The sequence below is a fragment of the Lepidochelys kempii genome, chromosome 1 (genome assembly GCF_965140265.1).
Source record: "Lepidochelys kempii isolate rLepKem1 chromosome 1, rLepKem1.hap2, whole genome shotgun sequence".
NCBI classification, from domain to species: Eukaryota; Metazoa; Chordata; order Testudines; family Cheloniidae; genus Lepidochelys; species Lepidochelys kempii.
The window spans coordinates 204,477,925-204,496,046 of record NC_133256.1 but is presented as its reverse complement, the minus strand read 5'-3'; the positions used below and the strand labels follow the sequence as shown (position 1 = coordinate 204,496,046).

The 18,122-nt window shown below is 45.9% G+C and overlaps 1 protein-coding gene across 10 annotated transcripts in view; it reads left to right on the top strand.

Moving 5' to 3' along the window:
• The window catches only part of GPR156 (G protein-coupled receptor 156), a 66,879-nt gene extending 58,759 nt beyond the window's left edge, over positions 1-8,120 (top strand). For all 10 annotated transcript variants that reach the window (XM_073309475.1, XM_073309485.1, XM_073309502.1 and 7 more), the window contains 2 exons: positions 1,908-2,069; positions 3,480-8,120. In XM_073309475.1, coding sequence (XP_073165576.1) covers positions 1,908-2,069; positions 3,480-4,874 — 1,557 coding nt within the window. In that variant the 3' untranslated portion in view covers positions 4,875-8,120. The remainder of the gene's footprint in view (positions 1-1,907; positions 2,070-3,479) is intronic.
• The last annotated feature ends 10,002 nt before the right edge of the window (positions 8,121-18,122 follow it).

Here is an 18,122-nt window from a genome sequence, read left to right as displayed (position 1 = left end):
TAAAGGGGACACAGAGCCTGTCTCTTGTAGGGTGTCTCTTTTAATCTGGATTAGGTTAGTAGTGCCAAAGGTCATCTCATGAGAAATTCCTTAGTGGACAACAGACCACATCGCAAAAGACACCATCACAACTGATGCTTGCAGTCTCAAAGGGGAAAGCACTGAATGGACCACCGAGTTCCCCTTTCACTCCTAGGGAGGGTACCTTTTGTTTAGGGCTGAGGCACATGGGTATGGGTGGAATAGGGGAAAGTTGACCTGCTATCGCTGCCTGGGTAGTTCATGTTCTCTGGTTAAAGGCAGTCACTCTCCAGGGCTGTTGATCCAATGCCTTTCACCAGCACTATATGTATGTAAAAATATTTTTTTTAAAGTTAGTGCAATTTTAAAAAAATATCTGTTTAAGATTCCATATCATAACAGAAGTACATAAAATAACGAAGTGCAGAGAGAGGGTAAATCAGGTGCTCCTTTTTACTCTCATAATACAGGATTAATACAGCCCATTTAAAGAAAAAGCCCATTGAATGATTAACCCATGGAACTCACTGCTACTAGTTATCACTGAGGCCAAGAACTTAGCAGAATTTTAAAAGGATGGGCATTTAAGTTGATAATGAAAACATCCACAGTTGCTATCTGCGATATGTATAAATCCTCATCCTTCAAGGCAAAAGCCAACTGCTGACAAGGGTTAGGCAGAAACTTTTGCAATAAGCAAATTATTGCATAATTGTCCATTACAAGGTTTCTTTCACCTTTCTGTGAAATCCTTGGTACTTGCCATTGTTGGAGACAAGATAGTGGACTGGATGGACTAGGGGTGGCACTTCTTACGTTCCTTTCAGTAGCAGAATTCACGTGCAAACTGAAGCATAACAAGTAATTACATTTTATACCCAAATATTTGTGAATAATTCCCATCTTTATTTCTTCCTGATTTTGTGAGGTCAGCTCAGGTGCCTGTTTCTTCTTCAGGAACTAATGTCCTCAATAACTTTGTCTAGGGACAGCTGGAAGTTGCTCTGTGATAGACCAGCTGTGTCAGGAATCAGTTGCTGCAGTGGAATTGGCCTGATTAGCTAGACTGTAAGCTCTTTGAAACAGGGAGCAGCTCCTCTCTGTAAAGTGCCTAGCATTCTATTGGTGCTATTCAAATAATAATCTCTTTTCAAGTAGTGAAGGAGGAGCAGATTTCCAGCTATTGAGGTGCACCATGCAATTTATCGTAGAGTTCCTGCATGCACAGTTATTCTGTTGCTTATCTGAGAGCATGAGCTTTTTATCTAGCTCAGGCTTTGTAATTCACCTTTTGTTTCATTGGCTTGATTTTCCTAATAGTTTTGCTCTTCCGTCGTTCATCTGAAATAGATGAACAGCTGGAGCCTGGATGCACTAGGTTTTCATTCTGACACCAGTGAAAAAAAGCAAATATCGAGTGGTATTGGTTTTCAACATGTCATTCGTGATTCAAGATTAAGAAAGTGTGTGAGAGACATTGTCTTTGTCTCTTTCTGACTCAGTGGGGCCCTGGTTTACAACACTGTTAAAGACTGTAGAACAGGCAGGATCTAACTGTGTCTACACAAGCAGCCAAAACCAAAGGCAATGCAAAGCTTTATTTCAGACATGTGGCTGTGGGTAGGTCCAATCTACACTACATCTTTGCACTGTGGTGTTACTGTTATCTCTGGCAGGCTACACAGGGGTGGGGGTTAGGGGAGGATCAAGGCGCGCGTGTGTGAATTTACCCCTTTGTCTCTGTCTCTGTGCATGTCTGTGTCACGCCCTCTCTTTGTCTCTCCCTGCTCTTTGTGTGTGTGTGTCTCTCTCTCTGCATCTGTCTGTCTGTCTCTCTGTGTGTATATATATTTCATGTGTATATAATGGGTGCTTGCACTCAACAGCTCCGGCAGTGGAAAGCCTTTGAGGAAGAACAGCACCAAACCATCAGCCACATGGCAAAATATTTTACGAGCCCCAGCAAGAGCTTCCTCTCCATGTACAGTGAAGAGCAGATCTGCCAGCTGATAGGGGAGAAGAACTCCATGCAACGGCTGCTTACTGAGGTAATCTGCACTCACAGGCAGCTCATGCTAGTGGAAAGAGCAGTCCCAGCCATTGATCTCCCTCTGGCTCAGTGGCCAGCAGCTGTTGTCCTCCTCTGCTGTACTCTCTCCCCGCCTCCTCCTTTGTCTGCTGAAGGATTTGTAGGGTAGAATACCCTCTGTCACAAACTGATCAAAATGGAGATTTCCCATTGCATCAGCTTCCTTCAAGAAATAATACATGGAAAGGAATTTTTTTTAAATAATTTTACATCTTTTTCCCAGATTCTCAAACTTGATGCATAAATTAGGGCAACTGGCAGAAAACTGGCCTGATTTTTTGGAGCTCACACAAAGATCTAATTCAGAGGGGATGCGTCCTATCCCAAAAGGTCTCCAGCTCCCACTCCCTTTCAGCTTTCTCCAAATTATACAGCCAGAAGTGCTTTGGCTGTTAGAACAACATTATGTTCCAGTGTAATTGGTGCAAATGTTTCTATATGCAATCTCCAAAATATTCACATATGCAAATGTTCAAGGACATGTTGAAGTGCAGCTAGGAAAGGAACGGGTTGCACATGTTTCACGTTTCATTTTAAAGGTCTGTCATTCTGCTATTTCAAACTATAATTATTTAAATTCTAGAAGCTAATGGGGTGGAACTGTGCAGGGCTGGAATTCTAGAAGCTAGAGGAGATGGTTCTATATGGGACTTTGAATGATTGCATCTGGATTCTCCGATCTGTACAAAAAAGTGCCATTTCTGTACTGCAGTGTAATGGTTTGCTTCCCAGTAAGTAGGCCCCAATGGAGCAATTTTTTCCTGCCGCATTTTCTTAATGTCCCACTTTTTTGTCTCTAGGACATTCATCTATTCTAAATAGACAGCTCAAAGACCAGGTCTAGACTCACAAATTAAGTTGCCCCAGCTACATCGCTCGGGGGTGTGAAAAATCCACACTCTGAGTGCTGTAGATAAGTCAGCCTAACCCCCGGTGTAGTCAGCGCGAGGCAGGGGAGCTGGAACAGTTTTTATAGTAGGGGCGCTTAGAGCCCTTGAACCAAACTAAACGCTGGATATGATGGAAACCACTTCAAGCCAGGCACCCCCAGCACCTCTAGTTCCCACACCTGCAGTCGGTCAACGGAAGAATTCTTCTGTTGACCTAGCTATCGCCTCTCAAGGAGGTGGATTATGTAGGCCGATGGGAGAACCTCTCCCGTCACTGTAGTGAGTGTCTACGCTGCAATTGTGCTGCTGGGGTAGCGTTTGAAGAGTAATCAAGCCCAAAGACTGCCACTCTAGCATTTCCTCTGAAAAACAGACTGACTTTCTGACCTGTTTGCCTTTAAATCCACAACCTTAATGAAGTATTAGCATTGTGTTCTGCACCAAAGTTGATGTATGTATTTATTTGTGATTTGTTACAGAAAAATGCTGTGATCGAAAGCCTCCAGGAGCAAGTGAACAATGCTAAGGAGAAGCTGACGAGGCTGATGTCTGCAGAGTGCAGCTATGATTCGATGGACCTCGCTGTTCCTTCCACATCCTTTTCCATCTTGCCTCAGAACACAGATAGCCATGTTGAGTCCAGTGGTTGTGCCATGGAAGCTGAAGGGCTGCATGGAGACTATTTTCCCCCTGGTCAAGAGCAGAACCCTTGGTACTGTCCCAGTCTCCCAGATACACAGTGCAGTCCAGTGTCTGTTGGCAAACAAGATTGTGTTGGTATCATCCAGAACCTTAAACATATAAAGCACCAAAACACTCCACCAGAAGATCTTAGTTGCTATGAGACACTGCTTTGTAACACTATGGACATCTCCGAATACGGCTCTAAGGATGTCCAAGAGCAATGGAGGCCTCCAAACAACAAGAAATATATCGACAGTCCACCAATACCATTGAGTCAGAATCTCTCAGCAGTTGATGGGAGAGCAGAGCAACCAAAGAGCTCAGCAGCATTTGAGGAGCAGCCCTCAAAGGTCAGTGAAAAGTTGCAGGAAATCTTGCAAGAGCTGAGCATTGGCGGCATAGTTAGTGCCCAGGCGTCATCCAGGGGGCCTAGGCAACCCAGCCACAATGCAGAACATGAAAAGAGTGCAGCCTGGAGACCCTGGGAGAGTCACACAGGTGTCTGCACTTACCTTAGTCCTTACAGGACAAGACGGCGAAGAAGAAGAATCCCAGTCCATCCACCTTCCACCTACTTTCCTGCATCTATGACCCCACAAGCGTGGTGTCTCCCGAACAAGGCAGTCAGCAGGACACAGAGTGGACAGAGCACTTGGAGCCGTGACAGATTAACACAAACATCTCCGGATAAAGCAAGTGACACCAGTGATGGAAGGTTCCTCTATCAGCCATCACCCTCCTCATCAGTCATCAACAAAATGTGCAACTTCCAGCTGAAGCACAGGAAGAACCGGCCTGAAGAACAAAGCCGTGAAGGGAATGGCCGAGTTTCAAACAAACACCAAGGCTCTGCCCAAGTGAAGAGCCACAATGCGCTGTTGTATCCCCCCAGTCCCCTCAGCCTCCAGCAGCAGCAGGGGGATGCTGGGAGGCACCTGGAACAACCCCTTGTGCCCTCCCTGTGCCTTTATCCAGACTCTGACTCCAGTAGCAGCTCGGAGGAGATGTTCAGCTGCTGCCACAAGCCTCACTGTGAAATCTGCTTCCACAGCCCTGGTGACTCCAGTGACAGCTGCACCACTGACACAGACCCAGAGCCTAGCGGGTCCCTAGCCCACTGGGCAAAGCTTTATGGCAGGCCTCAGCCCATCGTGAACTTCAAAGATGATCTGAAACCCACATTGGTGTAAATGTAAATGAAGACGTCCTATTCCAGAGGCATCCCCCCAGACAAGTTGCGTTTTAAACAGTATGGAAGGAACGTACCATCTGAGGGAAGTGTGACGCTCAGAGGACTGGGAATGGGATATAAAGGCCCAGATTCACAAAGCTGCTTAAGTGCTTAATTCCTAGTGAAATTAATGGGAGTTAGGTGCCCAAGTACCTTTGTGAATCTGGTCCAAAGCTTTTAACTGTCTAGGATGCTAATTGAGATCCAATCTAGGTCAGGAGTGACTGACAATCACAACCACCTGATAGCCGGTTAGTGGTATTATTGAAATAAGTTGGTGGTTTTAATCCAGTTGCTATGGACAGGTGCCCACAGCACATACAAACTCATCACACTAATTGGCCTTCTTGTCAGCACTCAGGGAGCAGGGAGGTCAAGGATTGAATTGACCAGGCTGACTGGACTACCCTCTCATCCTAGAAGGCTGCGTCTGGGTAGGAGGTGATTTGCACACATCAGGAGCAGTGTATGGGGAAGACTTGAATAGCTCTGACCCATGCTCTCCCTGCTCTGTACAGCGCACAGCCAAACAGAGACTTTCTGTCCCCTGGAGCTGTCAATCTTGAACCTTTCACCAACATTGCATTCAATTAGAATTTGTAAAAAAAGAAATTTGGAATTATTTTCACCTTGGCATTCAGCCTTAATGAGCTAGTCTCTCAACACAGCAAGAATCTGGGGGTGGCAGAAAACACTAGACTTCCTATTTCTGTTTTGTGGTCTCTGAGCAAACTAATGAAATCCAGGGCTGACTTCTCCAGATCTGACTTTGCATTTCACTCAGTTTAAATATATGGCAGCAGGTAGATACTGAGCAGAGTTGAAGAGGGAAAGCTGAAAAAGCTTGACAGCACTGCAGACAATTTTTTAAAATTGGGTTTGTGGCCTTTTGTGCTTCTTTATGGTGTACACAATAGGTGAGAAAGGTTTGGAGTTTCTTCGTATTTTCTGTTCATTTTTACCTTAGATATATCAGGAATATCAAATCTGGTATCCCTGCTTTTGGTGGAAAACCTCTCGGGGGAGACAACCTCAGATAGTTCTTGCGATCTGCCACATCTTTATATAAGAGGAGAGGGGTGCTGAAATTTTGGTTGAATGGAAGTCTGTGTTAGACAGGCATTAACAAAGATCAAACTGTTTTAAACAATGTCAGTAAAAATCCACTTTCAATTACTCGCTGGCAATGCCAGAATTCTACTAGTGCTCTAGCCCAGGGGTTCTCAACCTTCTTCTTTCTGAAGCCCCCCAGGGTACGATAAAAACTCTGTGGCCCACGTGTGCCACCATAACTGGTTTTCTGTGTGTAACAGCCAGGGCCGGCATTAGGGGGTAGCAACCAGGGAAACTGCCTGGGGCCCCATGAAGCTACATTACTCAGGCTTCGGCTTCAGCCCCAGGTGACGGGGCTCAGGGCCCTGAGCTTCAGCCCCATGAGGTCGGGCTTCGGCATTTTACCCTGGACCCCAGCTGGCCCCAGTCTAATGTCTTTCTACCCTGGGCTAATGCTGGCCCTGCTTGGTGGCCCACTTCAAACCTGCTCGCAGCCCCCCAGAGGGCCCCAGCCCCCTGGCTGAGAACCACTGCTTTAGCCCACATAGAATCTTCCAGGCTTGACAAGGCCTGGACTTCTAAGGTAAAAACAATCAAAAATGTATCTTTTGAATATCCCACCTTTCAGCCCTGCTTTGTCCATAATAAAGACACAAACAAGGACACCATCCCAATTTTGTTTTCCTTCACTTTTCACCTCTAACATTTGAAGAGAACCAGTTTCCCTCTAGCTGTATTCATTCCCAAGCTGCTGTTTCCGTAGCTGTCTAAGCAAGTGTTTGGGGCTGCCCAGCGTGACAGTTCTATTGCTGATGAAATGCATTGAATAGGTGGAACCTACTGACACAAAGTAATCATGCAGCGTGGGCCACATGTACAGGTGCACAAGGTGGGGAAGGAGCAAAAGACTTCTCTCAATGCACCCCAGCACTGGGACTGGCCACTAGCTCCCCCTGGCATACAAGGCACCCTAAGGAGGTTGGGGGACACAGGAGCGTGGTTTAGAAAAAGATATAGCGCTATGCACTCTCCCCCTGTTTGCTTGGGAGCTCCAGCAGGCATTAATGCACAGGGCCTGGCAGTGCTTCCACCGTGGAGTGATGCAGAGTTCATTCAAATCTGTGGACAAGCCCCAGCTGAGCTCTGCATGGTGAACCATACCTCTTGGACTGAGGGGAAGATGCTGGAGCCTGGTGTGAATGAATGGAGCATAGAATAGAATTTTGCTGATGTTTTATTTATAGCCATTATTTTTGTGACAGGCTGCTTGGAGCTCAGCTCGCCCAGCTGGAAGTCACTCTAGCTCTGTCTCTTGTAGAGCTGGGATGCCCTACGGGACAAGTGCAGCCTGCAGAGACCTAAGCAGTGGCCTCTGGCTGAGCTTTCCCTGCAAGTGCAGGCAGTGCACACATCTGAAGGACTCAAACATACAATGGCGGTTCCTCAGTTGCGGCGGGTGCTGCTACAAGGCTCAGCAGATCTTAGGGGATGCTCATGGAGGTGCAAATCAGGGGGAGCCCACAGAGCTCGGGGCAAATGGCCAGGGAGTTCCTTAGTGTTGTAAAGTTGGGTCACCTCTGAGGCACTGTCAGGTCTGTGAGCGTCTTGTGGGTATTTTACACCAGGCAAGACAGGGAACGTTATTGGCATAGAGCAAACAGTCCCTAGCCTTAGGCAGCTGAGACTGGAAAAAGTAGCCGTAGTTCTGAGCTCTGACAATGAGAGGCTACTGCTGCCCTGCCTTCCCTCCCAGCTTTCCATCCCTTTGCTGGGTGGCTCCACACAGGAGGGGGAGCTAGAGTGGGCAGGCAGCAGTGAATGCTTTCCACCCCCACCTCAGTGGAGCAAGGGTGTGATTTGCTGAGAGACTGAACTGTACTGCCTGGCCCCAGTCACCTGACCAAGGTCAGGGTTACAGAAGGTCAATAGCCCTGTCATGTGGGAGAGGGCTGGTGTCTAGGATGCTGCCCTGTGCAGTGGACAAGGCTGGCTGCAAGAGAAAAGGAGGAGGTATAAAGCCTTTTATTATTATGGGGTCTGTGTGCTGGGCATTGTACAAACACATAGAAAAAAGGTTTCAGAGTAACAGCCGTGTTAGTCTGTATTCGCAAAAAGAAAAGGAGGACTTGTGGCACCTTAGAGACTAACCAATTTATTTGAGCATAAGCTGTTGTGAGCTACAGCTCACTTCATCGGCGAGCTGTAGCTCATGAAAGCTCATGCTCAAATAAATTGGTTAGTCTCTAAGGTGCTACAAGTACTCCTTTTCTTTTTACATAGAAAAAAATAGTCCCTGCTCCAAAGAGCCTGCAATCTACGACTGTCCTCCTAGGAAGGATATATCTCCTTGCTGTACTCTGAGCCAACAGCAAAGAATGTGACCCTTATCACATGGAACTCAAAAGGCAGGGTAAGTGCCTGCTCCCAGCTAGTGGACAGGTGATCTCTGTGTTAATTGCTCCTGTTGCTGAGCGCACAGTCCATTGCATTCACTGTATTTCAGGTGTGTGTGTGAGAGAGAGATTGTGATTTCTGGTTTCTCGTTTACTTGAATATCTACCAAGCAACCCTTGGCAATCCCTTATTCTTCATGCCAGGGTTCTGTAACTCTTTCACAGTGTGAAGAACATTTTAATAGAGAGCTTGTCACTTCACACCCCTGTGGCAACTACAACATTTGCTTACACTGAAAAATAACATTAAGAAAGTATTTCATGGAGGTTAAGCGTCTTGTAATGCAATTTAACAGCTGGAAAAGAGAAGAGCCAGCTCTCTGTGGTCCACCAGCAAGTGTTCTGCAGCCACCAGTGGTTCACAGACCACAGTGTGGGAACTTGTGCTCCATGCGGTCTCTTAGGTGTGGCTACCATTTTGCATGCGTCAGATATTGCGCTGTCTGTGGGGTTGGGAACAAGCTGGGAAGAGGACTCCCATTAAGAGGGTATCTCACTCATTTATTTTGTCCAATTAACTTGATTTGTACTTTACCTTTGGTTGATTTGTACTTTCTATGGTTTCTGTTTCTCTTAACTTGTTCAAAACATTGTTTAAAATGAAAGGTGTTTTTACCACAGTCTCTTGCAGTGACTTTTGTGTCTCTTACTTCCCTGAGCAGCTGTAGACCCCTGGAAGATAAAAACCATACTACTACTAGTAGCAAAGGAATGTTCCCGTGTAGCTCAAGTAGACAGGACTTGTGTCTTAGGAGCAGGAAAGTCCTGGGTTCAGTGCCCATTCCTGCAGCTAGGAGCATAGGTGGGAGTCTAAACCCAGGACTGCGTGTCATCCCCGATGCTGGAAAAGTCACTTCGACTTGCAATGCCTCAAGTTTCTCGTTCTGTAAAATGGGAATAATTCTGACCTTCTTGGGGGTGAGGTCTTGGGAGGAGAGATTCACTGGTGTCTGTATGGTGCTTTATTCTGTTTAATGATTTAAACATTTATGTTTGTGATTTATTAATTTTATTTAATTATGATTTAGCTGGTGACTAAGGATATGGGCAGACAGTTCTCCCTTCTCTGTATTCTCCATTATATGCCCCTCCGTGGAGAATGAATTGCTTCTCTATAGTCCCCATTACACTTTGCATGGCCCAGCTGGATCCAGAGTTCCTGCCCCTTTCCCAGGGTGCTCTGTCAGGTGGTAACAAGCCCATACCCATTCCAGCATTGTACTATCCAGCCCAACCAGGCAATCCTGTGCAGTAAGGCAGTTATTACATTTGAGATGTTTGAAATGGATGAGCTGTTTAGGGCAGTCAACTCCCCTGTGTTTCTGCTGGAAAGGGTTTTCCAGAGGAGCCTGATAACAACAGTTCCCCCTCGGCTATCACTTGTGGACAAGAGGAAAAAATGAACTTCAAAAGATAGAAGGGAGACAGAGCAGCACTCTGCAGTGCTCCCCAGAGCAAGCTCATTAGGGTACAGGAGCTCCGCACTGGTTCTGCACATATAGAGCATGTTATTAACAATAACTAGCATGTACTCAGCACTCTGCATGTTCATAGCTCGTTGCAAGCAGATGGTCGTCTTATTATCACCCAGGGGTAGATCAGTAGCTCTATCTCTCTAAAATAATGGGGAAACTGAAGCACTGAGTAAAGTGACTTGTCCAAGACCAAACAGTTAATCAGTAGCAGAGTTGGGGATAAAATCCAGGAGCCCTGGCTACCTTGAAATCCCGCATTTTGGAAGTAAATTCCTGACATCCAACATCTGCCACTATTACAAGACACAAGACTAGTCCCCAGGTGAACTCAGAGTCATCATCCTCCCTTCTAGAAAGCGACATTTGTTGGAAGGGAGTTCAGGAGACTCTCCTGCAGGAAATGATAGTAAAGTTTCACTTTATAAGTAAATTTTGGTCAATTGGATAAGACAGGCAGGCAGCACTAACACAGTGACATTTAGGACAATTACTGCGACTCTTGATAGCTTATGTCTAAAAAATAAAATCTACTGTGATTGTTTAATGAAACTTTCTATATATGTTATGGCAGCACAGATAGTGAGCTCTTCGGGGCAGGGTCCTGGTTTGTATTTTCTGTGCAGCACTTTACAAACCCAAGAGTATTGTAAACTACCAGTACTTCTGCCTAGCAATAATGTTATTAAAAGTAAGAAGACATCACCCTACTCAGGGTGTGTTTGTGGGTGGTGGGGATGACCCACAAAGCCAGCACCAGTTTAATCTAAATGATCCCTACAGTTTACTCAGTGGATATCTTTTTATAATAAATTCCATTAAAAAAACTATATCAAAAGAATGTTAAGGTTGCCTGGTTAAGAACACAAAAGTCAGGAAATGCTGAGTTTAACGGTGGCACACGTAACCTTAATTCTCCTTACAATGCATTTTGAGTGTTATTACACTGTAGACCACATCTTACTAGAGTGATTGTGTTTTTGATACCTTCCTTCCATCCAGTATCACACAACATCCCTGTTGCAGCTACAGCAATGGTCGACATTGAAACGTATGATTAGGGAAGCACCTGGTGTATTTTTCACTGTCTTTGTGAAAGTTAGCCGCTGAAAACCAGGAGGCGAGCCACGCCACACCACTCTCTGCACTTCAGCAGCAAGTGATCCATGGACCACAGTGTGAGACCCACTATGTTACAACACAGTCTTTAATTATGTGATCACGTTTGGCAAGAGTCCAGTCTCATTCACTGCCCAACATTTGTCATGGACATTGATCCATCACCAATATCGCTGGATTCACTACAGATTTATATAATGGTAATCACAATCAGAATGGGGTGCGAATGAAGGCACAGAGCAGCCTGTATGACCCATCTCATTCATTATGTTCACTGCATCATTCAGTGCACGCACTCTGATCTGTTACTAAAAAAGTTATTCATTGGAAACATCAGAATGGCATATCGGAAGCATCAGCTTGCCCCTCTCCCAGAACCACGTCATTGGCACAGAGTCTCAGGCCCTGATGTGCCCCTGGAGCATCTTGGTGCCTTCAATAGCTGAGAAAGTCTATCAGTACCTAGTACAACTAGATTAGGAGGCTCAGTGGCACCTCACAGTGTCTTAGGCAGTCTGCAGGGAGGGACATGAACAAACAAAAGTTGCAGTATCATGGCAGCCTCTAATACATCAGGATACAGTAACTTTATCATGTAGAGCAAATCTAAACAGCTGGGAATCCTATGAGGGGTGTTTGGCAGTTTTCAGGGAGAGTGCAAAACTACATACATGATCTAATTCAAATAAGCAAGGAAGATGCTTAAAACCCCAGAGAGCAACAGGAAGTAACGTGGGCCAACACCTCTGCGTCTTGTATTCGTAGCAATGCTGGGCAGGGCCTTGAATAGTGGGTTACACTATAAATTATTACAATACATAAAAGCCCTTGTTAGAGCACAGCTATTTTTGAACTGCTTACCCAAATAATAAAGATGCTAGATAAAGACTGATTTTCCTCTGACAGTTAAATCTCTCTCTGTGGTAGATTATAATGGTTGTGAATATCAGCGCATGTTAGCCCCATTACAATGGTTTACATACCAATAATAGTACATCAAGTACTCTCCTGCTTCTTAATCCAGCCCCCATGCTGCTCTGATGGAGAGAGAGATTTCCCAGAATATTTGATATCCGTGTGCGTCAGTAAATCAGCTATGCAGTCCTTCCTGTCCCTATACGCACTGCATTAGCTGATCAGCTATTGTGTCATAGGATAAATTCTTTGGGTTATATTCTGCCCTGCAATGTAAAAGCACCGAGTTCTCAGTAACTTGTATTACAGCCACACGACTATATCTGAAGGCAGCATTTGGCCCTCAAAATAAAATGACAACAGAACTAGGCCCTGGGGAAGAAATGTGGTCTATTGGTTAAAGGAAAGAACTGGGTGTCAAGAATCTTGGCTTTGCTTACTGACTTGTGTAACCATGGAAAAATCACAAACGCTCTGAGCTTTAGTTACTGTCTCTGGAAAATGGGGCTAATAATGATTTCAAGGCTTACTTAATACACATTTGCAAAGCACTTTGAGGTCCTCCGCTGCTGGATGCTAAAGATGTGCTGAACATTATAAGACCAACAGCATGAGAGGACATGTTCCTACTTATCCCAGACAACAGGCCTTGGGTCATAATGAAGAAACCAAAATGTATGTTCAGGCAATGAATAAGCAATAAAAGAGCCTGAACAGGGGGAGAAATGAAGGGGAAAAAAAACCTGAGATGTCAGCTCCGGAGATCGCTGTCTTCTCTCCAGAGAGATCCGATACAAATTAATTTTTAGATAATGACCATTTACTCCGTGAGGGTCAGTTGTTTGTAATCATCGGTTTCAGTTAATGCAATCTTACTTCTTTGTGTGGTTGCATTATGTGTTTATACACATCGAGCAAGAAAACTTCAGTTATAAGGGTCACCTGACTTCTGGCTCAAATTGGAATGGAACCATAGGCTAACTAACAAGCCAAGAGCCCCTCTCACATTCAGAAATGTATCTGCTACTGTAAATTTGGGATTTCTATCACACACCTAAGTGGAGATTTTGCAGACCCCAACAGCACTGAAACAACACCAAGAGGAAGCCAGAGAGGTCTGATGATATATTTCAAAATCTCTGCCCATGGGAACTTGACTCGCTGTGCAATCAGACTGCAAGTGGCAATGGTCATGGAAGTAAAACAGATGATTTTATAGTGGAGCAGCAAAGTCCTGTTTATTTAGTGGCACTGGACAAGCTTTCTCATAATCCAGAAAGTTAACAGTCTTGCAGCAGCAAGGGGAAAGCTAGGTTTCACACTGGCCAAAACCTGCCATAGCTACTCGAAATCCAGAATTTTAAAAAGAATTCATAGGATTTAGAGAGTAGCTGCCAATCTCTGTGCATGTGAAACCTGGACAACTGAGATATTGCCTCGCCTTTTACAGGATTATGATAAAATAATTTCCCTTTGTGACCAGTCTGGGCTGCTTTGATGCAGTCAGAAATGAGACACTGACTTTTAAAGAGCTTCCTTCCCTCAGGGGTGATGGGTGAAAGAACAGATCACAGCTTTGTTTTGCTGCAACATGTCTGGAACTGTTGAGAGAGATCTTTTCATTATAGCAAAATCTTCAATTCCTCAGTGTTCTTCCAGGTTTGCAACCTACCTACGTTGCATAGAAGCAACAGGAATGCCTGGTGACTGTAGCTATCTTAGTGGCTTGGCTTAAAAATGGAAGATAGACATTAAAAGTTGCCCTTGCAATGGACAGCTCTGCTGAACACAACACAGAATTGTCCATCTGCATCATAAACATTGTATCTCTTCCCACAAAATCAGCAAGTCATAGATGGTTAGGGTTGGAAGGGACCTCAGGAGGTCATCTAGTCCAATCCCCTGCTTGAAGCAGGACCAATCCCCAATTTTTGCTCCAGATCCCTAAACAGCCCCCTCAAGGATTGAACTCACAACCCTGGGTTTAGCAGGCCAATGCTCAAACCACTGAGCTATCCCTCCCCCCTGACACAGCCCCAAGATCAGAGTATCAGAAATGCATTTACTATAGCAAGCAAGATGATTGATGGGAGAGACCTGGATGACTAATTGACTGGGGTGGAGGTCATTCAACATATTCCTTTATTTGAAACAGCCCATTGTATTTTTGTCACTGTCTATGCTGCAAGTCCACAGTGAAGTACCATTAAGTACTTTTATTAGTGGGATATTTGCGACCAACCAGTTGATTAAATCAATTAATTTTAGGACACTAGAGATCATACAAAATTGTGCTGTCTATATTCATTAATTCAGAATTTTATCTACCAATAAGAATGTCCTTGTGACAGGCTGAGATCCCATCCTGGGCTGGGGAGGGTTAAAGGCCAGATACCCACACTTGCTCTGGATTAGGTTTTAAAAAGGGGGAACTCTTTTTAAAGAGTTTAAAGAGTTTAAAGGGGAGGCTGGGAAGGGAAAGAGTGTAGAAAGGTAGGGATAGTCAGGAACTAGAAGCCTTGCTGGGAGGCAAGGTATGGTCTGAGGACTGTGGCTGGCCAGACTTGGTTGCTAAAGGAAGGCTCAAGCCAGGAAGTTAGTGAATGAACCTGAGCTTTCTTTGTGAGAGGCACAGAGCCTGGCAGACAATAATGTACAGGGACTCTGTATATGCATAAAAAGAAAAGGAGGACTTGTGGCACCTTAGAGACTAACAAAAGTCCTCCTTTTCTTTTTGCGGATACAGACTAACACGGCCACTACTCTGAAACCTGTATTCATAGATTCCAAGGCCAGAAGGGACCATTGTGATCATCTAGTCTGACCTCCTGTATAACACAGGCCATAGAACTTCCCTAAATAATTCCCAGAGCAGATCTTTCAGAAAAATATCCAATCATTTAAAAATGGCCAGTGATGGAGAATCCACACCCACCCTTGGTAAATTGTTTCAGTGGTTAATTACCCTCACTGTTAAAATTTTGTATCTTATTTCCAGTCTGAATTTATCTAGCTTCAACTTCCAGCCATTGGATTGTTATACTTTCCTCTGCTAGATTGAAGAGCTCATTATCAAATAATTTCCCCCATGTAGGTACTTGTAGACAGTAATTAAATCATCCCTTAACCCAGTGTTTCCCAAACTAGGGGCGCCGCTTATTCAGGGAATGCCCCTGGCGAGCCAGGCCGGTTTGTTTACCTGCTGCGTCCACAGGTTCGGCCGATCGTGGCTCCTACTGGCTACGGTTCGCCGCTCCAGGCCAATGGGGGCCATGGGAAGCGGCGGCCAGTACGTCCCAGTACGTCCCGCGTGGCTTCCCACAGCCCCCATTGGCCTGCAGAGGCAAACCGCGGCCAGTGGGAGCCGCGATCGGCCGAACTTGCGGACGCAGCAGGTAAACAAACCGGTCCGGCTCGCCAGGGGCTTTCCCTGAACAAGCGGCATCCCAAGTTTGGGAAACACTGCCTTAACCCTCTCTTTGTTAAGATAAATAGATTGAGCTCCTGGAGTCTATCACATAAAGGCATGTTTTCCAATCCTTTAATCATTCATGTGACTCTTCTCTGAACCCTCTCCAGCTTATCACCATCCTTCTTGAATTGTTGACACCCAGAACTGGACACAGTACTTCAGCAGCAGTTGCACAAGTGCCAAATATAGAGGTAAAATAACCTCTTTACTATTGCTTGAGATTCCCCTGTAAATGCATCCAGGTAACCTTTTCTGTGGGAAAACCCCACGCTTTGGAGTTTGAAAATTAGCAGAAATTTGGCCTTCGTGCCAGACTTGTGCCTTGTTCTGGTCCTGTGAAAATCTATCCAAATTTGGCTGAGCTATAGAAAAATCTTAGTTTGCACATACTCAGTGGTGACTTTTTAGAAAGTTTAGTGGCTAAAATCTCTGAAGATTCTCTGCACCCTGAGCATGTTCCATCTCCTCATAGGTTCTAGGGCTGACCAGACCGCACATGTGCCATCCCCAGAGAGTGACTGAGCATGCTCCAGCCCAAGGCTACATGGGCAAATCCTGAAGTTCTCTGTAGTTGCTGCTCTGGATTGCTGTGGTGCTAGTAAACAGAACTGAGAACAGAGATGCGGTTTCTCTTGTGCTTTCAAAGACACATGCTCCCACCCCATTGCCTGCTGGTGCCCAGGTAGTGTGGAGTAGGAAGCTGCCTGACTTGAATACAGCGGGTACAAGAGTCAAACCAGGAGGAAGGGAAAGAAGATTGAGATGAAGAGCCTGGTGAGATTGGGACTGAAGGGTGGGGAAGGAGAAAGTAGGAGCTGGGAATAAGGGGGTGTGAGACTGGGAGCAGGTGAGGGACTGGTTGCGGGGGGGGTGGGGTGGAGAACACTGAGAGCAAATGAGTCCTGGGAGGGGGGAAATGAGGGCTGGTGGGGAGAGAAGATAGATCTGACAAGGAGCTGGAGTGTGGGGGAAGCTGGTTGGGCAAAGAGATTGGGGAAAAGAGCTATGTACAGGGTGGAGGTGAAAGAGACTAAGATTGGATGAGGAGCCTGGAGAGGGACACAAGGATGCACCAATGAGAAAGGGATAGGGATGAAAAGCTAGGGGTAGGGAAAAGACAGGTCTGTGGCAAGACAGAAAGAGTGTGGAACAGGCAAGAGAGTCTGTGCCCACAAGAAGACACTCCCCTCCACAGCTGGGAATGGAACCCAGGATTCCTCAGTCTCACCATTCCTTTGCTGTTAGCAAATAGCAATGAAATCCACAGCAAGGTATGACTTATATCCCTTTGGTCCTGGTCCACATAGAGGATAACATCCTACTACTGCTAGCAGTTACTTCATTACTTCAAGTGGCAGAACTCTGTGTGGTGGATTGAAAGATTTCAGCCATGCTTATGATCCATGCAGGGATTTTTTAAAGAAGTTTCTTTTAAGAAAGCCCCTAAAACTATGATAAAAGAGCATTAAGGTTGCAAAATCAAGCCCTCAGAAGTTAGGAAATACCAGAATTAAGTTTGCTTGTGTAACCTTAATTTGGCCCCCATGTGCATATGCATTATTATAAATATTTATGTGATCACATACTATTTTTTCCACAGAACCCCTGCCTCATTTAGCCACTCAACTATAGAGTCATTCTCAATGTTTCTGGCCCAATTAATATTGGATTATTTATACAAAGTGGAATGGCTTCAACAACAGAATATGAGAGAAACCTCCATCAGAATTATCCTATGGTCCAATCACCTCATCTGAGAGGTGGGAAAACCCTGTTTAACTCCCTTTGCCTCATGAGGCAGAAGGGGAAATTGAACTATAGTCTCCCACCTCCTAGTTAAGTATCCTAACCCCTGGGCTAAAGGTAATCAGGGAGGCTGCGTCCTTTTTTGGCTATCTTGTGTGGAGCCAGGTATGCTCTGAGCATTGTACCAGATCAAACCCTGCAGGTGACATAGGTGCTGCCCTGCCTATCTTCACCTGGTTTGAGTATCATGCTGGGTGTTAGGTGTGAGATAGGCATCTGGACACTTGCCTGAGGCAGCAGCACTCATGCTTAGAGGCAGAAACTTAGGCACCTACTGGACCTTTTACAGCAAAAATGTAGGGACCAAGTGTGGGCTTTGTGGATTGCAGTGGTGCCTAAAACTGGGACTTAGCCTCCTAAGTCTGGGCTTTAGGTGCCTAAGTGCCTTTGTGGATCCAGGACTAAGTTCTTGGCCTCAGTGACATTCTGTGCCAATGAGTTCCACAGTCTAATTACACATTATGTGAAAAGCAGAGCAGTCCCGTCCATGGGATGGACAGGGGCAACTGCCCAGGGACCTGCGCTTCAGGGAGATGCCTGGGAGGGCAGGGTGGCCTAGGGGACTAGTGGGGGGCCTGACAGCAGCAGCAGGGGTCGGACCCACCCCCCGCATTCACCAGCTGGGCATTTATTTCTTTTTGTTGCCTGCAGCCCCACAGGCTTGCCCCAGCCTGCTCCGCTCTGCCGGCTCCCAACATCGCCTGCCACTGCAGAGTCCTAGCGTCCCCCAACCACTAGTGGCAAGGCAGGCTTACCCTACCCTTCCGCCAAGGATGGACCCTTCCATTTTCTGGCGGAACCCTCCACCAGCACAGGGGGCCTCCTCGTCCCTAGCACAGGTGAGTGCCAGCCAGTAGTCTCCATCGTCCCTCGCCCACCACTGGTGTCCCCCCAGTACCTCACACCTCCCCCTCCAC